The sequence below is a fragment of the Symsagittifera roscoffensis genome, chromosome 1, assembly GCF_963678635.1.
Source record: "Symsagittifera roscoffensis chromosome 1, txSymRosc1.1, whole genome shotgun sequence".
Lineage (NCBI taxonomy): Eukaryota > Metazoa > Xenacoelomorpha > Acoela > Convolutidae > Symsagittifera > Symsagittifera roscoffensis.
The window spans coordinates 31,842,164-31,868,493 of NC_087062.1; the positions used below are offsets into that span (position 1 = coordinate 31,842,164).

A 26,330-nucleotide genomic window follows, 5' to 3' on the forward strand; every position below is an offset into this window, starting at 1 on the left:
GAAGGATGCAATTATTAATACTAATAATGCGAATGAAAGCACTAAAAAAATGTGCCTATCGAAGAAGGCATCAAAGAACTCAAGGAAGCGATGATTGAAATCAAATCAAAAATGCAACAAAAACAATGTGCACCAGAAGCGAAAAAACCCACACCCAAAAACGGGAAAGCATCCCAAAAACAATACGATGGCATATGCATAAGAGGCATACCCGAGTCAGATGCAACAGACGCCAGGTCAAGAGCAGACGAAGATATGCAAAAAGTGATTCGTCTTCTTTATGTGATGGACGTCAAGTGCCCAATAAATGATCTCATAAGACTCGGAAATTAAGCGGAAAATAAAAATCGCCCGTAAGTTCTAAGAGTCTCTGCGCTATGGGAGAAACGAAGAATCCTTCTTTCTCTACACACGCTCAAAGGCTACGAACACAAAGTATTCATAAGCAAAGAGCTAACACCTGATGAACAGGAAATCGAAAACAACATGCTTAAAACAAGTCGTGATCTCATTCAATCCGGAAAATTCGAGAGCACACAACTGCGACTAAGAAATCTAAAATTAATTAGAAAAACTGAAAACGGCTGGGTAGAGGTAAAACCCGATGACGATTCAGCCTGACTAAGCCAAAAACATAGACTGGTATCAACAATACTCACCTTTAATATAAGAAGTTTAATAGAAATGTCACGGCGAATTTGTTTAGCAAATGCAATCTGTCTTTCAAATAAACATGATAATTTATGCCTAACTGAAACATGGCTGACTGATGAAGTAAGATCCGAAACTCTTTTTTTTTCATACCAGAATTCGAAATATACAGATGTGATCGACCATCCAAAAATTATCAGACGAAACATGGCCATGTCTTAATTGCCATCAGAAACAACTCTAAACATTAACATGTACCGATAAACTCAAATATTGAACAAGTTACATTCAGACTAATTGATTTCGAAAATATCTCCCCTCTCATTTGCTGTGTTTATTGCCCACCAAAAGATAGCCCACATAGACCAACAGCCTTTTCTATTGTTGATTTTCTAACCAAAATAAGTGCAACTGCAAAAGACTTGAATTGTGAAAAAATAATGATAACTGGAGATATACGTTTTTCGAAAACTGACTGGAAAGCAATGGCATCAGATGATCCCGAGGAAGATCTAATCCTTGAACTTTAGTTGATCACAATTTTGAACAAATATTGGCACCTGAAAAAGCAAAAAGCTTAGATGTCTTCCTAGTCAACAAGCCCTCCCTAATCATTAACTCTTTCATTGATGAAAATGTTAATAAAATGTATTCAATAGAAAAAAGAACCTCAGTGATCACAATGCCTTTACAACAGAAATCAATCTGAACCAAAGGCTAATTGAAACAAGAAGTGATGACAAAGTAAAATATGCATTCAAAGGAGCAGATTTGAGTGCAATCAACACTACAATAATCAATAATCCCTTCACACCGTTTTGCTTTAGTAACTGCGATTTTTTATTTGATCAATGGTACACCTGGCTTTGGAGAATTCTGAAAGAAAATATGACCAGAGTAACAGAACATAGAGCCACACTCCCCCCTTGGATCACACCCCCAACCTCCCACCTTATTAAGCGCAAAGAAACTTTACTTCGGAAACAGCAATCCTGTCCGAAACCAGAAATTCTATCTAAAACTACAAACTTAGAAGAAAAGATAAAAATTTCTGCTGATAAAGATCTGAAAAACTACGAATTAGAGATTTTTGCACCAAGAAAGTTTAGTACAATTCAGAAGTATTTGCGAAGCATAAGAAGAACACCTATACTACCTTGGATAATGAAACTTGATGGCAAATAACTTGAGACAGACAAAGAAAAATGCGATGCGTTTAATCAATTCTTCTGTAGTGTATTTACGAAAGCGGAACAAATAACCGAATTAAGTATCTTTGAAAAAGCAAAAAACAACCACATCGAGATGAATAAAGACTGCATTGAGAAAATAATGCTCAAACTAGACATCAATAAAACAACAGCTCCAGATAATTTGGGAAATCTTATCTACACAAACTTAGCAAAAACATTATCAAAATCAGTCCTCCTAATTGTTCAAACTTTTTTTGAATAAAAGTATATTCCCAGAAACTTGGAAGTTAAGTGAAGTTGTCCCAATCTTCAAAGATGGGAACAAATGCGATATTAAAAGATACAGACCGATAAGTTTACTATGCTGCATCTCAGAAATTTTCGAAAAGGTTTTATTTGACTACATTTATGAAAGAGTGCGACATCATCTTCATAACTCTCAATATGGTTTTTGTAAAAAACGTTCAGTAATTATCCAACTCCTTGCTTACTTACATCAAGTATACCTAAATTATGATGACCAAACGACCAAAAATATAACAGCGCTCTATCTAGATTTTGAAAAAGCTTTTGACTGCGTTCCGCATCAACTTTTAATGCATTAATTGAAGTGTTATGGTTTTGGAGGAAAAACAATTCAACTTAAAGCTCTTACTTATTTCTTCGAAAACAGTATGAGCGAATAAACAAAGCAAAGTCTAAGGTATGTTACGTAACAAGTGGTGTCCCTCAAGGTTCTCTATTGGGACCATTAATTTTCATACTATATATAAACGACTTACCAGATAACTTGAATCTAGTTGACTCTTTTGGATATGCTGATGACTTTAAGATTATAGCAACAACTCAAACAGAAATGAACTATGCCACTACGACAATTGAAAATTGATATAGTAAAAACCAAATGCGTCTAAATACCGGAAAATGTACTCTCGTTAATTTCAAAAACGAGCTGGAAGGTCAAATTAATGGAAATATCCTAAAAACCGAAACTGAACAAAAGGCTCTAGGAATTTTAGTATTACCCACACTCTCATGAAATGTAAATGCGTCTAAGCGTTGTCAGAAGTCGCTATCTAAAGGGCTGGCTTTTTACTCACTAAAGCGTAACCTCTCTAAAAACTGTCCTATAACTTCTAAGCTAAATGCCTACACGGAAAAAGTAGTCCCAATTGTAGTTTATGGCGTGTCAGTAACGCACTACTCGAAATCAAACCTCCGAGCAGTTGAAAAGGTTCAGCGAACGGCGACCGAATGGATGCTTAACTCACATATCCCATATAAGTGTAGACTACAAAAATTAAGAATGCTACCGCTGTCTCTGTACATTGAAATGCACGACCTCCTTCTGTTCATTTCTATAGTTTGCAATAACTACGAAATTGACATTAACCAATATGCCGAAAACACCAAAAGCTCAACGAGATAAAATGAAAGAAACGAATATCAAATACCGAAAACTCGCCTTAAGAAAACCAACTCAGTCTTCTTCATTAGAAGCCCAGCACCTTTCAATGTCATAATTCGACATACCTCAAAACAGTTAACTGACATACAGAAATTTGACATAGCAGAAATTTATTGGAAATTCTTCGAGAGATACTCAGAAATGGACAGCTGCACATTGCGAATAGTGTGTCCATGTGGAAACTGTAACCCAAATGGAAAACTCAGAACTCATTAACACTAAAACTACATTTTGGGTGCAAACCCATGGGATAACAACCCTAAATCCTGTTCTACTACTACTACTACTACTACTACTACTACTACTACTACTACTACTACTACTACTACGTAAATGGAATTAAATATAACTTGAAAAGTTTTGAATCAATGAGTTTTAACTTGAGAATCGAGTTTTGGGTTTGGACCATTGGGAGACTTCGGCTGTCCACCTTTCCACCGAAGGTTCTTTCTGGTCCTTTTCTAATTTGTATCTTCTTGGTTCGCAATCGTTCTGCTTTCTATTTCAGGATAGGACAGCTCTACTCTAGTATGATATTATATCTGGAAAATGCTGATAGCAATTTCCCGCGGTTGTAATTCGGTTGTTCTGATCTTATAATTCTGAGGTTTTCAGTTGTCGCGAAAAAATTGAGTATGACATGCCCAATTCGAGTTTTTGAAAAATTCTTTTTCACCCCAAAATCATGTTTCTCGCTTTGTTCAAGGTCAAATTTCCAAATACGACCGACTGGCACATACTCCCCGGATTCAAGATCAATGTCCTCATCGCGCGTTGCCGTCTGCCAATGAATCCCCAGAATGTTGAGTGTTGCTCAAGATACAGTGCCTGTAGTCATTTACTGAAGTTTGCAGTAGATTTAATTTTATCTACAACCCAAAATTCACGACCAAGCAAAATTGTCACACCATCGCTAAACAACAATCAAAATCTGCATACACCAGCACCTTAAATTTCCGCTTTGCAAGCTAAATACTAAAATTGCTTTTGTCTTATCCAATCAGAAAATTGTCATGCAGCATTTTGATTTATATAATAGATATAGCATATTAATAACAAAATTTCGTTTCGTTGAAATTTTTTTTTCGTGACCTCAGATTTCATCCGAGTTCACACTCGAGCTCCTTTGTTTCCCTCTCAAGACTCAAAAATCCCTCACTGAGCTCCCTGCTCATTTCGTTTTCCTTACCTTTGAGGTGCTAGGCCCTGATGCGTTTGACACCGTAATCTGCCTTAGCAGCGCTTCCTCATCATCGGAGCTGATTACGATCTCTTCCCACGCTTTTAATTGCTCGTAAGATTGCATCCACTCCCTCTGCTCTTGGCAAACCCTTCGCTATTGATTCCCTGTTCAGGCAAAAGGAGTTGTGAAGACTCAGGCTCACGTTCTTGGCTAAGTCCTCTTCCAATTTTGATTCTCTTACCTTGGTATTGTCTCTAGACACCCTACCAACTCTCTTCCAACCCGTCGTAATCGCATTTCGGTGGGTCAGCAAAGGTCTCTTGAAGGCTTCCGGCCCTATCTCCGCCAGAAACTGCCGATATTCTCTCTGGTGCTTCTTCATATGATCCTTCGTCATCGCATATAACCAAGATGTCAATGTCGCTCGAAACCACGGAAAGAATCTTATGCGGCTCCATACGTGCCTGACCTCCATCGGTATAGCGAACACTTTGCATACAATCTCAAACAACTCAAGTCTCCTGCTATAGTCAATAGGTGTATCTACTCCGCTGTCCGTGTCTTCGACTCCCGATATTTCGTCACGTTCTCTTCGATTCATCGCAACGCCAACATTGTACTCACCACCAGGCGGGTAACCTTCTGCTGATGATCGAGAAACCCGATCGACCGAATTTCTTCCACTTCCCATACCAAGCAGAGGTTTGAGTGTTCCGGGTACCGCACCGTCTGTGCCAGACAATGGCATGGGCATTCACCATGCGTGATATCGATGCTCCGGAGGTTGCGTTCTCCCGAAGCTTCCAGTAGGGGTTCCAATTCCATCATCTTCTAATGTGTCATATCATTCTCCTCCTGGGCTGGGGCACTGTTCATCGGCTTCCCGATTGTGTTCTGTCTCTCAAAGTCACTCGTGTTTTCACCTTCCAAACTCAAGGATTCTTCTCCCCAGATTTCACTCATGTCGTCTCTTTCTTGACTTGGTACAGTCCCCAGGATCTTCCTCAACAGTCTGTGCGAATGGTGCGACATTCGAGCGAGTCGTACGCACTTGGGTACCGAAAAGGCTTTGTCTATTAATATCCTCCGGCTGGATACCTCTACTATCGCCATGTGTAATGGATAGTGGCTTCCACATAGGTTGGCCATGATTGATACCACCAAGGACATCGCATTTACTGGCAGGATATAGGCCTCGCTCACGGGAAATCCCATTTCCGCCTCAAGCCCAAGCTTTCACCCTCTGATGTGCTTCTGAGTTATTTGCAACGCTCCAGACCATGATTCCACGCTCAGGGCTGTCACCAATTGGGGCTCAGACTCCAGCATCTCCAAACACTGTAAGCTGCTCATCCTCGAGAAGAACCCCAACGCCGTTGCTATATTCACAATAGTGTTCGTGTAACACTAAGCCACTATCTGCACTTCACTTTTCTCTCTTTCTGTTACGTCGCCAAACCAAGCGACTAGGTCTTCACTCTGGAAGGACTGTACTCTGACACATGATCGTCCATCACAAGTGTGCTATCCGCCTCCACACGTCAGGTCAAAACAATTACCGGGTTCCAACTTCTTTACTGATCCTAGCTTACTCGCTGCCTCACCCGACTCTTTACTCTGAGGCAGGATCAGCTTGTGTATTACATTCAGAGTTCCCAACTCTTCATCCTTCATCGGTGCCAGCCCACTCGCTCCGTGACCTCTTCAATCAAGCTTGCGTGGGGATGTGGGCACCGGGACGGCCTCAGCAACTTCCAAATCGTTCCTAAATTCGTAATCAGCATGCCATTTCCATTCCCCATTTTCAATTCTACTATCTTGTTCAAGCGCGGCACGCTAATCACCTTTGGCAACCTCTCAAGTATCAAGCCTAGGCTCGGTTTTTCTCGTTCCACTGAGTCAATCTCGATTATCTTCTCTGTCCAAAGATTTAACAACTCCGTCACTTCGTGATTCCTGTGAGCGCTCAGTGCCTCTGAATGCAAGAAAGGGTTGTACGCTATCCCCATTACTCCAGATACATATCGGTATTCTCCCCTTTTGTTGAGTTTCGAGTAATCTTTAGCCGAGGCCAAGTTACGATGCACGTCATGTCCCTCTTCGATTTTCTTGTTGTAGAATCTTCGTATTTCGTCAATTTTCCCATGATTCTCTAGAGATTGCCTGGAGTCATCTTCCTTTTCGATCCCCGTACTCTGGTACACGTTCAGTATGACCGCAGAGACTCTCCTCTCCATATTTTTGCTCCCCATGGCCTTGTGATGACACACTTGGACGGTACTGTTGGTCATCACTGACATTATCCACCTCCGGAAACAAGTGGCATCTTTTCTTCTCGCTAGACTCAAACCGAAATGATCTCTGGCGATATGCTGTACCAGCATCTGATAAACCTCTAGACTCTTGTTGTCGAGCTTCAACTTATCGTGTGAGGTCAATACTTCTAATTCTATTCCCACCAGGCTCCATGCGAACGTCAGCTGCCCCGTTGTTCTAACGAAGGGATTTGCCATCAATGGCAATGCGGATGAGGGTGTTCTCATCGCCTCTTCGAAGTAATCCCGCAGCAAGTTCTGCCAAGTTCGTTTCAGCTGGCTTCCCAATTCTATTTTGTTAACCTCGGCTTTTTGTTACGCTTGTGGGACACTCCACAATCGAGCTTCTTCAGGCAGACCTCCAGTTCCTTCATTGTCTCCAGAACCACCCACCAAGGTCGAGACGTATTCCTCGTCGCATTCTTCTCAAGAGGATCGCTGGCCACTTGTTTCCCAATAGCGTAGTGCTCGCTCGAGATCCATTTTTTTGCCAACATCCACTTCCCACGTTTGTCCACTCGTCGTCGAACCCCTTTTCGTGCTCGCTTTCTGAGGTCTGAAGTCTTCTTCCGTTGCCAGACTCATCGAGACCTCCATCTGTTTCACCACCTCGGCCAGCCTCCTTGGTTCGGAGCTGCCCGTGTAGGCCGCTGTCTTCCACCGCGCTAGAACCATGGGAGCCGTCTCCCTCAGATTCTTCTCAGAGACCGCATCCGCCGACGGTTAACTCAACTCTTCATCCTCCCTTTTCCTCTATCTAGACCTCACACCTTTACTTGGGGGCGTCGCCACTACCATCACTGATTCGACCTCATTGTCCCAGTTTAGCCCTTCCAACTCTTGCCTCCCCCTTCTCGAGCCTTAAGGATATTATTATCTTTAATCATATTACTAGTCTTAACCTTATCCTCCCTTTCAACCTTAATCATTTTATCGTCAGTTTTTTGTTTCAGAGTAGAGCTGTCTTTACATTGATCATCTTTGGTCTTCTGTTCCGTTTCCCTCAGCTTGATCATCTTGCTCAACAACTCCTTTCTCGCCTTTTCGTCCAGTCCGGTGCCCATCAAAACTGGTTCCCCGAACTTCGCCACCGTGCCGCATAACTCTTCTTTGAAACTCTCCAGTGTAGCATTGGTTTCCGCTTTCTGGTTAAACTGACTCAAGAATTCTGAACATCAATTTATTGTCCTCGAAGGCATTCTTCTTACTTTCTTTGGCACTCAAGAGGATCATTACCATATTGGAGGTTTCGCTGGTCAAGGGTATTTAGAGGTCTTTCCGAGGGGATCCCAGGGGTGGCGTGGCCGTGTTTGCCCAATCGTCCCCACTCAAGTCTTGCAATAACTCATGCATAGTAAAAACCCTTTCAGCTGGAGCCTGGTCTGGTGTGTTTCCCACCACCATTTTTTCTCCCGCTTCACTGAGAGTCTCATCCATACTCTCTCCTTCCTCTGACTCAGCCCGTTCTCTCTCAAGTGAGTCTTTGAACCTATCCTCAACGGGGTTGCTTCTTCTATCTCCAGGGGTGCCTACTGACAAAGGTGAGGGGGTTGCCGGGTCCAGCTTGTTATAATTGCTGAGGGCTGCGTACAAGGGGCCCGCTGCATCCAGCTCTTTCTCTTCTTGTTTCATCTCTTGTTGCTCCAGTCCATAGGGCGCCCGGTACTTCCTCGTGCGAACTTCATCCCGACTTTTAGAGCGATATGTCCCTCTTCCACGATCGTTCTCCCATCGTCCCAAACCGGCAGCATGTTCTCCAGATCCGCTTGATCGAGCTTTCTCAAGATATCCCGAACCTCGAACTTTGGAGGCATTAAACCTCTCATATTCTTTGCTTGCGTCGTCCATGAGTTTATATCACACGTGTGGAAATCAACTGCTGCTGAGTATCCGATGAACAAAAGATCCCAACCATTCTGCTGCTTCTCCACCGCGGCTCTTGCGTACATGGATGGGACCACCAGTGGGCTATTCATCCCCAAGGTCATTCTCCTGACCATCGGGAACTCGGGGCAGTGGTGGGCAAAACTTCTCTCTCTAGTATCATTTCTGACTCTATCTTCATCAGCTCGAAACTCCTTTTCCACGACGGAATTCTCAAGATCTCTCGTTTGTCTGCCGTCAAAGGATTCAAATTCCAGAACTTGGGGTAAGTTTCAATGGGACCTTCACGTTCCCTCCCCCCATTCTGCATTGCAATTGTCCCCGGAAATTGAACACTACAAACTCGGGATCCTTGACTTTCCCGAACAGCACCGTGTCGCTCATTCGTGCCCTCAGCTCCTCTTGTCTGCACCAGTTCAACGCCGTCGCGTCTAGTACACTTATCAGACTCATGTGCACCACTGAGTTGCGGTATGCCGCCACGAGTGGATCCGGAAAGGCATACGTCATCGCCGGCCCATAGATGCAGGTTACGACACGCCAAGCCCCCTGATCACTCCCAACGGATCAGATCTCATGGCCAAACACAAGTCAGTCAATAAAGGGATGCCACCATTCGCCTCCTTCCATTCTTCTCTCGTCTTGGGGTTCCTCGCCAGTCAGGTATCGATTTTGCATTACAAGATACTCCACCAGCAATGTATTCAGTCCGGCGGTGCACTTGTACGAGTAGGTTTCTCTACTTGGGTGAGCCTCCCCATCGACAGGGGTTCCCCATATTTCATCAACCGATGAAACGCTATCAGTTCCCCGTGTGTTAAGAGTACTAGTGTCAGGTACCCATCAATTCGAAGTGTCTCCACGCCTCTACTGAACATGTACGCCGGGCCCATATTGAACAAATACCTGGGATAAACCAAGTACGGAGCCAGCAAGAGGTTTATGGGCATGTTCACACAAACGCTCTTGCACAAACGCCTCAAATATGGTGTCCTTCGCATAGAACACCCTAGCCATGTACCCTTTTCCCAACAAGGACTCAAGATTCTCAAGATCTCGTGAATCTTCCTCGTCCTCAGCTCGTCCTTCGCATGCTCCCTCCAGAATCCTCCAATGGTGACTTGGTTTGCCGCTGTGACGATTCTCCCCAACGTCATCACGGTGGTCTCTGCCACTTCCAGCTGCCCTTCAAGAAATTCCCATACCTGCTTGATCAATGGTGGAGCATTCTCCCGCGTCTTATCGGTGGTGTTCTCAAGCCTTGGGGTCAGGAACGGCCACCTGCCTCTTTCCTGCGTCAGACGGTACCCCATCGATTCCAATTGTTTTTTGGCCGCAGCCACGTTCTTTCTTTCATTGCTCGGTCCCCTCGCTTCGCTGGTGGAGCTCGCGATCGTCAAGTCCATACCTCGGAACCATAAGCTGGCTGTCAGGTGGCTTATTATCGGGTGATTATCCCTTATCTCCGGATTGAGCTTCAACTGTCGAGTGAGATTCGAAATCTCGAGTAAGAGGACCTCGTCCAATACAATGAGAATGTCTGCTAACTCGTAGAACCCCCTCAAGGTACGAGACACGTCCTCCCATGCCGCTGCCAACTCCGACCTAAGAAGTCTCAAGTTTGTCGGCTCCAGTCCACAATTGGGGGTTGCCATCAACACCCGCCACGCGTTCCCTTCAGCTATTAGGATCAAGATAGCGTATACAAACTGCAAAGCAGTCGACATGCTCGCGTACCCTGGGGACGTTGTGAAAGCCACCTTTGTCTTGGAACCGAATCGAGAAGTCACATTTTCTTGCACCTCATTCATCGCAGCAAACAATGTGTGGATCGCTTCCCTGATCTTCTTGGGCGTTGGTGCGTCACTTTTCAGATGCTCCAGAAGTCCCGCCGCATGCAAGTGATCATTCATTCCTGCAAATAGCAGCAGCTCAGGCTCGCCAGCCATTTCTGACTTAGTCGCCACCACTAGAGTCAGCATTTGGTTCAACTCCGAACCGGGCAGCATATACACTAGGGTTTCCGGCCAAAACAGCTTCGGAGACGTCCCCTCGAAATCTGAGCCCGCCACGATGATTAACCTTGCGGCTCCTGGATCCGATCGAACATACACAGCCAATATCTTGGCCAACCGTGAGTTTCCACAGGGTTTTCCATACCTTGGGTCATGTGCTAGTTTTGAGCCATCGTAGGCGGCATCTGGGAGCCCCATGTCTTTCGGCTCCAACAGCTTGTCCACCACTCTCAACTGCGCAGCAGTTGCCACCCTGATTCTGGCTATGCTTGTTCGATGTTTGGGGGATCGATAGTTGATCGATAGTTGATCGGCCCATTATCGATTTCAGCGGAATCCCAGTCAAATCTGCCGTCTCCATCAACCTCGCTCATCCTCCAGATCCAGTTCTTTAATCCTCTCAGGATATCGCCGCCGGCTCAACTCAGCCGGCCTCTCCATTTGCTTGTTATCCACCACGACCACCGAGGATACAACCGAACTTTGGGGCTTGGACGACTCTGCCTCTTCGGCCTCCATCGGTGTGGACCCCGGTTGTCGGGTCCGGCTGCCCCTTGAGCTGTCTCTCGAGTCGATTCTCGCTCCCAAGCGACTGGATAGTGGTCCAGTGGCAGAGAAAGGGGGTATAGGGGTAGACCGAACGGAGGACACCGGCTCGGGTGGTATCCACACTTCCAGTCCCTCGTTCATGTGTTCTTGACCGCTCGGTCCAAGTTGAATCGTCCACTGGACCTAGGAACTTCATCTACCTCCATCCGCGACTCTGGCCTCAATCCTGCGGTTGCTTGTTCTGCGGTCCTCGTTCCCTTCTCTTTCTGCCTTGGAAACTCTCGTTGTCGCCTCTGAATCTTCTCCTTCTCTGACTTCAGCTGCTCAGAGTTCGCCTCGTTTTCGTGTACCTTCTGCTCTTGTTGGTACTCTGTCCTAATCATGTTGAGATCCCGCCGAGATCATGACGAGATCTCTTGTTGGTACTCTGTCCTAATCATGTAAAGACCATTTGTGCTTGCGCCGTGTTCTTCCTGCAGAGCTCGTTTAGTTCCTGTTGTCTCTTGACCGCTTCTTTCACATAAGCTTGGGGCGACGACTTTTTCCCTGCGTATTCTGGGTTAAAAAATGTTAGAGGCATTGCTCTCTCCCTGCCCGTTAACATCATGAAGGGACTGATTCCTGTCGTCGAGTGTTGCGTGCTGTTGTATGCCCTACCATTTGCGGCAGATATTTATCCCAGTCTGTCATGTATCTCGAGCAATATAACCTCAGCATGTTCACCAATGTTCTGTTCTGTCTCTCCACTAACCCGTTAGTCTGAGGATGGTAAGTCGTTGAGTGCGCTTGAGCAATGTGTGACCTCTTCATCATTTCTTTTGTCAGGTCACCCACGAAGGCTTTCCCGTTGTCCGACTGGAATTTTATCGGACAACCATATCGTGATATCCAATTTGTTATCAAGTGGTTACAATTCTCCTCTGCAGAGGCTGTTTGACAGGGCACCGCTTCTGCCAACTTCGTAAAGTGGTCTATTTCGACAAGTATTTGGTTGTATCTCGACTCTGCAATGCAGATTTTCTGGTGGTCTATCAGCACAACCTCGTTGAATTCCGAGCTCTCAACGGATTTGAGTGGGAACTTCATCTGCCGTGGGTATTTCACCTGTAGGCATGCCAGACACGCGTTCACCCATCTTTCGCAAGCCTTACTTAACCCCGGCCAATCAAACCTGTGTAGTGTTCCGCCATGGTTACTACCTTCAACTTGATCCTACATATTAACCAACTTGAGAATACCGTACCAGTTAGACTTGAGAATACCGTACCAGTTAGACTTGAGAATACCGTAACAGTCAAACTTGAGAAAGCCGTCTGAGACCGCTGATAGAGTACTTGCACTAGATATCTTTCTCTTCATTGAGTGAGTGTAGCTTAGGTGTCGGTTCAATTTTTCAAATCAATTTGAAAAAAAACCCATTTTTTAGACCAAGATAATCTATTTCCAACCTAAACCCCCCCCCCTCATTATCGTGTTTAAAAAATTATCCCACCATCTATTTCACTTAAAAAAATCAATTAGAAGTTTTAAGAGCATGCAGTTTCATTTCATGTTTTAGCACCGTTGATTCCTTAAAATTCAATTGTCATGCCAATTGCGTTAAAATCTATCTACCTGCTTCGCGCCCCTTTGTACCTAACTTGAGACCCCCTTTGTCCTAACTTGAGACCTCCTTGTCCGTCCGAAACTCAGGTGATACTCAAGTAGTACTTCTTGTGCAGGTGTAACGTTATCTCCGTTTCTGCAAAGACCACGTGTAGGATAGCGTATAACTCCCTTGGGTTCAATTTGCCCCTGCTTGGGTCATAGACTGGCATTGAGACCTCCATTATTCTTCTTTCGACCATGAAGTCTCTCAGCCTCGTCAGTTTTCATTATCACGTGCTCAGGATCTATCGTGTTCCTTTCATTGACCATCGTTACCAAAAAGCACAGATATTTACCCGGAACAACTGATGGGGGAAGCGCAGCCATTCCTCCCAACCCCGGTCTCTGCCTGAATAGAAACTCCACGTTCTGATATTCTCTCTTGAAATCAGCCTCTAGTCTCGAATTGAAGCTCATGTCCGCCGTTATACAGATCGCGCTTGTTCTATCCGACAAAATGAAGTCGCTATCCATGATCAGGATGTTCTCTGAATATTCATTGGGTGTATCAAACTTTAATTTGAAATTCCAGCCTATGGCAGTATCCGCCTGTTCCTCATCTAGTTCCAGCCCATTGGTCTCTTTCACTTCTCTTAGTTTCTTTATCATCAAATTTTCGGTGTGGGTAAGTCCTACCCCCACTCCCCGGACAAAAATATTTATCGACGTCCACGTCGATGATGCTGGGTCTAAGTTATCTGGCGGTATCTCGAGCGGCCTGTCAGCTGCTGTCCACCCTATTAGGGGATCTTTTGTTTTCACGTGTTTTTCTGCTGACACGACGACCTGCTGGATGCTTTGCTCTTCATCTCTTTCGCTCTTGAGATCGCGCATCCATTCCAGTATCCTCAAGTTTGTGTTTTCCCTCCTTTCTATTTAGCTCTGCTGCAGATCTGTTTCTTGTTCTGGTGTGGAGTAGTCTTCTTGCGGGTAGTGTTCGCTGTCGTTGATGATTTGCCATTCATCATCGGCTACCAATTCGCCCACACTTAGTAACTCTTCGCTTAACTCGTCAGGCTGTACCTTGTCAATCAAGAAGTCATCTCCCGTACCTGTATATCTCAAGCCTGTCCGTTTCCGACTGACACTCCTTGTTCCTACTGATCTCGGCAAGTCTTGTTCCGTCCACTTTGGCACCTCATTCTACTCTGGATCATTCCAGTCCTCTTCCGCAAAGGATTCAGCATCTGAGTCTGCATCTATCTTCTCATTGTCATCCAAGCTCACGTCCTCGTTGCCATCATTTTTTTCTCTGGTTCCTCTTTCGTTCACTTCGCATGCTGGCTCTACCAATAGGTGCTCTAAGCCCTCCATATTCTGCGATACTCACCAAACTTCCGGAGATGGGACATGAGGTTTCAGATTTTCATAATGCGCTGCTCGTCCCGTATTCAAGCAGTAGAACCGTCCCTGCTGGTGTACTTCCGCTATCATGAATGGTCCACGAAATTTCTTAAGTTTCTTCGTCCCCTTGGGAGGTATTATGTTCTGGAACACCCAGACGTATTGGCCCACTGCATACGGTTTTGCTTGAAGTATCCTCTCATTGTATTTCTTCCGCTGCCTCATTTGTGCTTGCGCCGTGTTCCTCCTGCAGAGCTCGTTTAGTTCCTGTTGTCTCTTGACCGCTTCTTTCACATAAGCTTGAGGCGACGTCTTTTTCCCTGCGTGGGCAAAAGAATGTTAGAGGCATTGCGCTCTCCCTGCCCGTTAACATCTTGAAGGGACTGATTCCTGTCGTCGAGTGTTGCGTGCTGTTGAATGCCTCTACCACTTGCGGCAGATATTTATCCCAGTCTGCCATGTATCTCGAGCAATATACCCTCAGAATGTTCACCAATGTTCTGTTCTCTCTCTCCACTAACCCGTTAGTCTGAGGATGGTAAGTCGTTGAGTGCTCTTGAGCAATGTGTGACCTCTTCATCAATTCCTTTGTCAGGTCACCCACGAAGGCTTTCCCGTTGTCCGGACAATTTTTCTTCTTCAGCTTCTTCTTTTGCAGTGGGCCACTCCCCGGACTCTTGACCCAGACCATGGTGTTCAGCCTCCTCCTTGAATGATACCTTCTTCTTCCTAGCCATAGTCCGCTTAAGTATGTCATCAGGGATTCTCGCAACCAATGACTGCACGACTTCTTTTTCATCAGGTTTCTTTTCTTTCAAGGAGTCTTCGCTACCTTCCGCATCATTCCTTCTCAATATTGTGACTTCTGGTTTCTCTTTACCCTTTTCCTCGACCACGGGTTTATCGTCTGCTAGTTTCTCGAGTAATCTCTTTAAGTCATCACCTATCTCTGCCCTTCCCGTTTCTACTTGATTGAGATCATAGCCCTTTGCTTTGAGTGTCTCCCTCACAATTTTCGACTTCAGCATTATCCCGATTGGGATCCCTTGGTTTTTTTTCAGGATTGTTTTCTCTGGACGCTCTTTTGGTAATTCGGGATGATCTTTTATAGGTTTTCCAGACTTGTCGAGCCACCTCGTGAGTGGAAGACTATCGTACGTTTCCTTATCCATGAAAGAGAAGCCATCTTTGATTTCTGGCCTATCTGTCTCCCTCTGTTCCTGTTTCTCGTAGAACTCCGTCTTATTGCTCAAGCTATCGCCATATTGATGTTTTTTTTTGTCCTATGCTCAATTATCATGTTGTATCCATCCAGGCGAACTATCCATCTCCCATTGTAGCTCTGATCCATTGAGTACGTTTCTAACCAGCTGAGTGCCCTGTTGTCGACCCGTAACTTGAACGGCTCGCTACCTAGGTATGCCCTGTATTTTTCGACAAAAGTAACCACCGCGAACATCTCTGCTTTAGGCGCCCCGTACTTCATCTCTGTATCACTCAAGACTTTACTCCCGTATGCTATCGGTCTCAAGACTGTCTTTCCGTTCCATTCCTGCTCTTGATGTAGTATGCCAGAAATCGCTACTACCGACGCATCCGTGTCCAGCATGTACATTCCTTTTTCCGTAGGCATCCCTAACACCGGTGCTTAACACAACTCCTTCTTTATTCTCTGGAATAACTCTTCTGCCGCAATGTTCCACGTGAATTTCTTGCCTTTGTGCCTCATGAGCTGTTGCATTGGGTACATTTTGTCCGCATAGCCCTTAATGAATCCCCTATAAAAGTTCGCGAACCCCAAGAAGCTCATCAATTGATGTTCTGTTTTTGGTGCTTTCCAGGTCAGAACCGCTTCTACTGCGTCTGGGTTTGATCTGATGCCATGTCTATCAACCATCCTCCCCAGGTATTTAATCGAGTCCTTGACTATTTCGCACTTTGATGGTTTGCATTTTAGTCCCGATCTCTTCATGCAGGCGAACACCTCGTCTAGTCGCTCGATGTGGTCTTCTAGTGTTGGTGTCGCTATTACCACGTCGTCCACGTAGCACATTAGCTGGTTGCCGTATTTCTTCGTTACACCTATCAATGCGTGTGCCATCAATCGTTGAAACGTAGCCGTGGCGTTGCAAAGACCAATGAGCATGCTTTTCCATTGAAACAGCCCCAGCTCGCAGGCAAAAGCTGTTTTGTCCCTGTCCTGCTTCCTCAGTGGAACCTGCGAAAAAGCTGATCCTCAATCAAGTGTCGTAAAAAATTTTGCGTCCCCTAATTTCGAGAGGCTCTCATCAATTCTAGGTATGGGATAGGCATCCTTCACCGTGACAGAGTTCAGATATCGAAAGCCATAAAAAACCTTAATTGGTCGCCCTTCTTCTTAGCCATCACTACTCCACACGCCCACGGTGATTTGGATGGTTCTATCATATCATACTCTAGTAAGGTTTCTATCTCTTTTCTACATGCATCCGAGCTGTGTGGGGTCATACGCCTCGCCCCCTCCGTGTGCAGTACCGCCGACTCTTCGAGCTTTTTTTACTATTCAACAAATTTACAACATCCAATGTCTGCCTTATGTTTCGAAAAAACGTCCCCAGTCCGCTCTAGTACGTCGTCCTTGATGGCTTGCAGATGTTCGTCCGTTAACTTGCCCCTCAAGTGTTCTATTTCTGGTAAAACCGGTTTATCCATTTCCATTTCCTCTAGTGTGGGTCGTTCCGGGAAATTCGAACAGCTCGAAAGTCCATCGTCTGTCTCTGACTTAAGTGATTCCACAAGACCTGAGGTATCTTTCACTTTCTCTAATCTTCTCAAGAAACAAATCTTGTCCCTTTGATTGGGACAATCAAGAACTTCATTCTCTTTTATATTTTCAGTCATTTCATATCGAGTTTTCATGGGTAAAGCGTTTCCCAGTTTCCTTCCCCTCTAGATAGTGATGGATATATCAAGAGTATTCAACAAGACACTGACGCAGAGGCCGCTCTTGGTTATCGAGAAGGATCTTCCTAAAACAGCAGCACTTTGAATACTTGGATTTGGGACTATGCATACTTGCTTGTTGTCACTTAGTTTGTCATAATTTTTCATCCGCAAGCTTACAATTGCCGCTTCGTTTGCTTTCAGCCTCGCCCTCCTACTTGCTTTCAGCCTCACCCTCCTATTAGCCTCACGTCTGGCCAGCATTTTTAGAGTGTTACAATTTCCACTTCCTACCGCTCCCATCTCGGCCTCTGGCACTGGCACCGGCCTACACAATGTCTCATTCAACTTCTGTCTTTCAATTTACTCTTCTTCATCCGGTGCATATCCCAGACTCTTCATGCCTTGTTTGTACGTCCTGCAATCCGCCACGTGATGATCCGCTGATCCGCAATTTGCGCATGACCTACGTTTGTCCATATCATCTCTAGGCTTGTACCACGACGACCTCTGTGGTGGACTTCCTCCCTGCATGTTTCTATTTTCTGAGTAGGGATACTTCTTCGGTTTCAACAAGTACTCCCTTGACTTTTGTCTCATCTCTTCTGGAGTTGGTGCATTATCCTTCGAAAGTGTATAGTACGTTGCCAGCATTGTTGTCAAGTCGTCACTTTGTCTCATCTCTTCTGGAGTTGGAGCATTATCCTTCGAAAGTGTATAGTACGTTGCCAGCATTGTTCTCAGGTCGACGAACATCGAGGCGATGCTGAAATTCCTTCTGTTTGTTCATTCCTCAGGATCACTCCTTCTCCTCAAGCTCTCAAGATCATCCAGGAATCGATCTTTTTATTCATCGTCCCTCTGCCTTCTTTTTTCAAATCTCATCATAGCTTTGTGGTCGTTCATTCCTGATCCGAATCGGTTCAGCAATATCTCGAAGATCTTGTCACGTTCCTCTTCCTTCTTTGCAACAACACATTTCAACGCTGTGCACCCTAGGTTGCTCAAGATTGCCATGCAGGCCTGCCTTTCGTCATTCAAGTTGTCTTGTTCCAAGTGTAACCTCATGACTTCTACCCATGTGTCGATGCATCCATCTGAGTCTTTGAATTCCTTTGGTTTCTTGAAGGTTTCCTGGATTTGCCACCTCCTCTTTCACTCGAGTCTGTAGTCCTTGTAGCGAACGCTTCCAGTATCCTATTCATCATTTCCCAGATGTTAGCCCACGTCATGGCATCCGGTCCCACATTAGTTCTCGTGGTGGAATCCCCTGGGCCGTTTGTTGAGTTCGAGTTTCCACCCTTCAAAATTATCTTTGACCCCACCTGCCCCTGCGCTCGCTGCACTCCGGGGTAACGGTGTGGACTCTCGTTGATTCCGCCGTGGTTCTACAAAATCGACTCTGTTGCCTTGCGTTCGATCTGTTACCAGCTTGTCTTGTGCTGTAGAGTTTCTCAAGAGAGCATCCAGTTTGGACTGTATGGCACATGAAATTTCTCCCTGGTCTCTGCTTATTGTGTCTATTCTCGTCTCCAGACTCCACAATTTACTGTTCACAGTGCGTACCGTTGCTTCATTTCTTGCATGTCTTTTTTGATATTTTTCTCTCTTTACCGACAAAGAGAGAGAGAAAAATTTCAAAAAAGACATGCAAGAAATGAAGCAACGGTAAGACACTGTGAACAGTAAGTTGTGGAGTCTGGAGACGAGAATAGACACAATGAGCAGAGACCAGGCAGAAAGTTCATGTGCCATACAGTCCAAACTGGATGCTCTCTTGAGAAACTCTACAGCACAAGACAAGCTGGTAACAGATCGAACGCAAGGCAACAGAGTCGATTTTGTAGAACCACAACGAAATCAACGAGAGTCCACACCGTTGCCCCGGAGTGCAGTGAGCGCAGGGGCAGGGGGGCCAAGATAATTATGAAGGGTAGCACCTCGAACTCAACAAACGGCCCAGGGGATTCCACCACGAGAACTAATGTGGAACCCGATTCCATGAAAGGCGCTTACAACTGGGAAATGATGAATAGGATACTGTAAGCGTTCGCTACAAGGATTACAGACTCGAGTGAAAGAGGAGGGGCAAATCCAGCAAAACCTTCAAGAAACCAAAGGAATTCGAAAACGACTCAGATGGATGCATCGACACATGGGTAGAAGTCATGAAGTTACAGTTGGAACAAGACAACTTGAATGACGAAAGGCAGGCATGCATGGCAATCTTGAGCAACCTAGAGGGCACAGCGTTGAAATGTGTAGTTGCAAAGAAGGAAGAGGAACGTGATACTGCGGACAAGATCTTCGAGATTTTGCTGGACCGATTCGGATCAGGAATGAACGGCCACCAAGCTATGATGAGATTTGAAAAAAGAAGACAGAGGGACGATGAATCGATCGATCGATTCCTGGATGATCTTGAGAGCTTGAGGAGAAGGAGTGATCCCGAGGAATCAACAAACGGAGGGAATTTCAGCATCGCCTCGAAGTTTAACGAAGGGTAGAAAGTGACGACTTGAGAACAATGCTGGCAACGTACTATACACTTTTGAAGGATAATGCACCAACTCCAGACGAGATGAGACAAAATCAAGGGAGTACATATTGATGAAACCGAAGAAGTATCCCTACTCAGAAAATAGAAACATGCAGGGAGGAAGTCAACCACAGAGGTCGTCGTGGTACAAGCCTGGAGATGATATGGGCAAACGTAGGTCATGCGCAAAAATTTTTAGGTAACACTCTAAAAATGGTGACAGGAAAACCGGCATAATAACCGGCATTCGGCATAATAAAATATGGAGCCCAGATAATGTCGATAACCACAGTGGGTGGCCATGAAGTAACGAGAAACCTGAGTGAACCGAGCGATCAGACGATAATGCACATTGTTGTGTACGCAGACTACTTGAGTACAATAAGTCCACAATTAAAATCTAGAGCCTTAAGAGCTTTACTCACGAGGGGCGGCAGCAAATCAGTCCGCGACGAAAATAGATACACGGAGGACTACGCTCCACATGAGGTAATGTTAAACATAGATGGAATAAACATATACATGAAGACTATGATAACATGTGACGAAGATCTAGTCGGACAGATCTACTTGGGCAGAAAAGAACTGAAAGTGAGATCGATTGGACACTGCGCCATGTTGGAAAAAGATGCAAGGCATATCGGAACGGAAGCAGACGTATCAGCACACGTGCTTGACATAAACCGCAAGAAGACTCAGTTGCGCGGGTTACTAGGCACAGGAGCGGTCTTGAGCGTTATACCAATCGAAACTTGGGAGCGAGTGCGCTATGACAAACAAGATTTGATAGACTCGAGAATACGGCTGTCAACTGCAAACAAAGGGGCGCTGCGGGTCATAGGCAGGACACCAATAATAGCCCTAATTTTGGGGGAACGGAACCTGTGGTAGAGCTTTCTTGTGGAAAACCTAGATGAGTCTGATCAATTCATTTTAGGCAGAGTTTCATCAGAAATTTCCACGTAACAATTGATCTAAACCATGCCAAGTTCAGGATTCGAAACCCGGAAAGGAAGTACTTAATTAAACCGGTAAAATTATTAATGACGAATGAGAATAAAGCACCGGTGTTCCTGAGTAGGAGGGTGAGGCTGAAAGCAAACGAAGCGGCAATTGTAAGCTTGCAGATGACAAATTATGACGAACTAAGTGACAACAAGCAAGTATGCATAGTCCCAAATCCAAATATTCAAAGTGCTGCTGTTTTAGGAAGATCCTTCTCGATAATCAAGAGCGGCCTCTGCGTCAGTGTCTTGTTGAATACTCTTGATATACCCATCACTATCCAGAGCGGAAGGAAACTGGGATACGCTTTACCCGTGAAAACTCGATATGAAATGACTGAAAATGTAAAAGAGAATGAAGTTCTTAATTTTCCCAATCATAGGGACAAGATTTGTTTATTGAGAAGATTAGAGAAAATGAAAGATACATCAGGTCTTGTGAAATCACTTAAGTCAGAGACAGACGATGGACTTTCGAGCTGTTCGTATTTCCCGGAAAGACCCACACTAGAGGAAACGGAACTGGATAAACCAGTTTTACCAGAAATAGAACACTTGAGGGGCAAGTTAACGGACGAACAGCTCCAAGCCATCAAGGACGACGTACTAGAGCGGACTGAGGACATTTTTTCGAAACATAAGGCAGACATTGCATGTTGTAATTTTGTTGAATATGAAAAAGAGCTCGAAGAGTCGGCGGTACCGCACAGGGAGGGGACGAGGCGTATGACCCCACACAACTCGGATGCATGTAGAAAAGAGATAGAAACCTTACTAGAGTATGATATGATAGAACCGTCCAAATCACCGTGGGCGTGTGGAGTAGTGATGGCTAAGAAGAAGGGCGACCAATTAAGCTTTTGTTGTGGCTTTCGATATCTGAACTCCGTCACGGTGAAGGATGCCTATCCCATACCTAGAATTGATGAGAGCCTCTCGAAGTTAGGGGACGCAAAATTTTTTACGACTCTTGATTGAGGATCAGCTTTTTCGCAGGTTCCACTGAGGAAGCAGGACAGGAACAAAACAGCTTTTGCCTGCGAGCTGGGGCTGTTTCAATGGAAAAGCATGCTCTTTGGTCTTTGCAATGCCACGGCTACGTTTCAACGATTGATGGCACACGCATTGATAGGTATAACGAAGAAATACGGCAACCAGCTAATGTGCTACGTGGACGACGTGGTAATAGCGACACCAACACTAGAAGACCACATCGAGCGACTAGACGAGGTGTTCGCCTGCATGAAGAGATCGGGACTAAAATGCAAACCATCAAAGTGCGAAATACTCAAGGACTCGATTAAATACCTGGGGAGGGTTGTTGATAGACACGGCATCAGATCAAACCCAGACGCAGTAGAAGCGGTTCTGACCTGGAAATCACCAAAAACAGAACATCAATTGATGAGCTTCTCGGGTTTTGGGACTTATTATAGGGGATTCATTAAGGGCTATGCGGACAAAGTGTACCCGATGCATTAACTCATGAGGCACAAAGGCAAGAATTTCACGTGGAACAATGCGGCAGAAGAGTCATTCCAGAGAATAAAGAAGGAGTTGTGTTAAGCACCGGTGCTACGGATGCCTACGGAAAAAGGAATGTACATACTGGACACGGATGCGTCGGTAGTAGCGATTTCTGGCATACTACATCAGGAGCAGGAATGGGACGGAAAGACAGTCTTGAGACCGATAGCATACGGGAGTGAAGTCTTGAGTGATACAGAGATGAAGTACGGGGGAAAATTATTAATGGCGAATGAGAATAAAACACCGGTGTTCCTGAGAAGGAGGGTGAGGCTGAAAGCAAACGAAGCGGCAATTGTAAGCTTGCAGATGACAAATTATGACGAACTAAGTGACAACAAGCAAGTATGCATAGTCCCAAATCCAAATATTCAAAGTGCTGCTGTTTTAGGAAGATCCTTCTCGATAATCAAGAGCGGCCTCTGCGTCAGTGTCTTGTTGAATACTCTTGATATACCCATCACTATCCAGAGCGGAAGGAAACTGGGATACGCTTTACCCGTGAAAACTCGATATGAAATGACTGAAAATGTAAAAGAGAATGAAGTTCTTAATTTTCCCAATCATAGGGACAAGATTTGTTTATTGAGAAGATTAGAGAAAATGAAAGATACATCAGGTCTTGTGAAATCACTTAAGTCAGAGACAGACGATGGACTTTCGAGCTGTTCGTATTTCCCGGAAAGACCCACACTAGAGTAAACGGAACTGGATAAACCAGTTTTACCAGAAATAGAACACTTGAGGGGCAAGTTAACGGACGAACAGCTCCAAGCCATCAAGGACGACGTACTAGAGCGGACTGAGGACATTTTTTCGAAACATAAGGCAGACATTGCATGTTGTAATTTTGTTGAAAATGAAATATAGCTCGAAGAGTCGGCGGTACCGCACAGGGAGGGAGCGAGGCGTATGACCCCACACAACTCGGATGCATGTAGAAAAGAGATAGAAACCTTACTAGAGTATGATTTGATAGAACCATCCAATTCACCGTGGGCGTGTGGAGTAGTGATGGCTAAGAAGAAGGGCGACCAATTAAGTTTTTGTTGTGGCTTTCGATATCTGAACTCCGTCACGGTGAAGGATGCCTATCCCATACCTAGAGTTGATGAGAGCCTCTCGAAGTTAGGGGACGCAAAATTTTTTACGACTCTTGATTGAGGATCAGCTTTTTCGCAGGTTCCACTGAGGAAGCAGGACAGGAACAAAACAGCTTTTGCCTGCGAGCTGGGGCTGTTTCAATGGAAAAGCATGCTCTTTGGTCTTTGCAATGCCACGGCTACGTTTCAACGATTGATGGCACACGCATTGATAGGTATAACGAAGAAATACGGCAACCAGCTAATGTGCTACGTGGACGACGTGGTAATAGCGACACCAACACTAGAAGACCACATCGAGCGACTAGACGAGGTGTTCGCCTGCATGAAGAGATCGGGACTAAAATGCAAACCATCAAAGTGCGAAATACTCAAGGACTCGATTAAATACCTGGGGAGGGTTGTTGATAGACACGGCATCAGATCAAACCCAGACGCAGTAGAAGCGGTTCTGACCTGGAAATCACCAAAAACAGAACATCAATTGATGAGCTTCTCGGGTTTTGGGACTTATTATAGGGATTCATTAAGGGCTATGCGGACAAAGTGTACCCGATGCATTAACTCATGAGGCACAAAGGCAAGAATTTCACGTGGAACAATGCGGCAGAAGAGTCATTCCAGAGAATAAAGAAGGAGTTGTGTTAAGCACCGGTGCTACGGAGGCCTACGGAAAAAGGAATGTACATACTGGACACGGATGCGTCGATAGTAGCGATTTCTGGCATACTACATCAGGAGCAGGAATGGGACGGAAAGACAGTCTTGAGACCGATAGCATACGGGAGTGAAGTCTTGAGTGATACAGAGATGAAGTACGGGGGAAAATTATTAATGGCGAATGAGAATAAAACACCGGTGTTCCTGAGTAGGAGGGTGAGGCTGAAAGCAAACGAAGCGGCAATTGTAAGCTTGCAGATGACAAATTATGACGAACTAAGTGACAACAAGCAAGTATGCATAGTCCCAAATCCAAATATTCAAAGTGCTGCTGTTTTAGGAAGATCCTTCTCGATAATCAAGAGCGGCCTCTGCGTCAGTGTCTTGTTGAATACTCTTGATATACCCATCACTATCCAGAGCGGAAGGAAACTGGGATACGCTTTACCCGTGAAAACTCGATATGAAATGACTGAAAATGTAAAAGAGAATGAAGTTCTTAATTTTCCCAATCATAGGGACAAGATTTGTTTATTGAGAAGATTAGAGAAAATGAAAGATACATCAGGTCTTGTGAAATCACTTAAGTCAGAGACAGACGATGGACTTTCGAGCTGTTCGTATTTCCCGGAAAGACCCACACTAGAGGAAACGGAACTGGATAAACCAGTTTTACCAGAAATAGAACACTTGAGGGGCAAGTTAACGGACGAACAGCTCCAAGCCATCAAGGACGACGTACTAGAGCGGACTGAGGACATTTTTTCGAAACATAAGGCAGACATTGCATGTTGTAATTTTGTTGAAAATGAAATATAGCTCGAAGAGTCGGCGGTACCGCACAGGGAGGGAGCGAGGCGTATGACCCCACACAACTCGGATGCATGTAGAAAAGAGATAGAAACCTTACTAGAGTATGATTTGATAGAACCATCCAATTCACCGTGGGCGTGTGGAGTAGTGATGGCTAAGAAGAAGGGCGACCAATTAAGTTTTTGTTGTGGCTTTCGATATCTGAACTCCATCACGGTGAAGGATGCCTATCCCATACCTAGAATTGATGAGAGCCTCTCGAAGTTAGGGGACGCAAAATTTTTTACGACTCTTGATTGAGGATCAGCTTTTTCGCAGGTTCCACTGAGGAAGCAGGACAGGAACAAAACAGCTTTTGCCTACGAGCTGGGGCTGTTTCAATGGAAAAGCATGCTCTTTGGTCTTTGCAACGCCACGGCTACGTTTCAACGATTGATGGCACACGCATTGATAGGTGTAACGAAGAAACACGGCAACCAGCTAATGTGCTACGTGGACGACGTGCTAATAGCGACACCAACACTTGAAGACCATATCGAGCGACTAGACGAGGTGTTCGCCTGCATGAAGAGATCGGGACTAAAATGCAAACCATCAAAGTGCGAAATACTCAAGGACTCGATTAAATACCTGGGGAGGATTGTTGATAGACACCGCATCAGATCAAACCCAGACGCAGTAGAAGCGGTTCTGACCTGGAAATCATCAAAAAAAAAACATCAATTGATGAGCTTCTTGGGTTTTGCTAACTATTATAGGGGATTCATTAAGGGCTATGCGGACAAAGTGTACCCGATGCAACAACTCATGAGGCACAAAGGCAAGAAATTCACGTGGAACAATGCGGCAGAAGAGTCATTCCAGTGAATAAAGAAGGATTTGTGTTAAGCAGCAGTGCTACGGATGCCTACGGAAAAAGGAATGTACATGCTGGACACGGATGCGTCGGTAGTAGCGATTTCTGGCATACTACATCAAGAGCAGGAATGGAACGGAAAGACAGTCTTGAGACCGATAGCATACGGGAGTAAAGTCTTGAGTGATACAGATATGAAGTACGGGGCGCCTAAAGCAGAGATGTTCGCGGTGGTTACCTTTGTCGAAAAATACAGGGCATACCTAGGTAGCGAGCCGTTCAAGTTACGAGTCGACAACAGGGGAATCAGCTGGTTAAAAACGTACTCAATGGATCAGAGCTACATTGGGAGATGGATAGTTCACCTGGATAGATACAACATGATAATTGAGCATAGGATAAAAGCCAAACATCAAAATGCCGATAGTTTGAGCAATTAGAGGGAGTTCTTAGAGAGACAGGAACAGAGGAAGGCAGATAGGCCAGAAATCAAAGATGGCTTCTCTTTCATGGATAAGGAAACGTACGATAGTCTTCCACTCACGAGGTGGCTCGACAAGTCAGGAAAACCTATAAAAGATCATCCCGAATCACCAAAAGAGCGTCCAGAGAAAACAATCCTGAAAAGAAACCAAGGGATGCCAATCGGGATAATGC

General features: G+C 45.0%; 2 protein-coding genes across 2 annotated transcripts in view; both read right to left on the minus strand.

The window, feature by feature from the left end:
* The window catches only part of LOC134842903 (AF4/FMR2 family member lilli-like), a 237,569-nt gene that overhangs the window by 34,945 nt on the left and 176,294 nt on the right, over window positions 1-26,330 (minus strand). The window lies entirely within an intron of this gene.
* LOC134856806 (uncharacterized) lies at window positions 15,898-16,221 on the minus strand. Its single transcript, XM_063873089.1, has one exon. The coding sequence runs from the start codon at window positions 16,219-16,221 to the stop codon at window positions 15,898-15,900; it is 324 nt and encodes a 107-aa protein (XP_063729159.1).

Bases quoted from the DNA above. Each gene is read 5' to 3' on its own strand.
- LOC134856806 (XM_063873089.1), bottom strand. From the start codon at position 16,221: ATGAAGAGATCGGGACTAAAATGCAAACCATCAAAGTGCGAAATAGTC.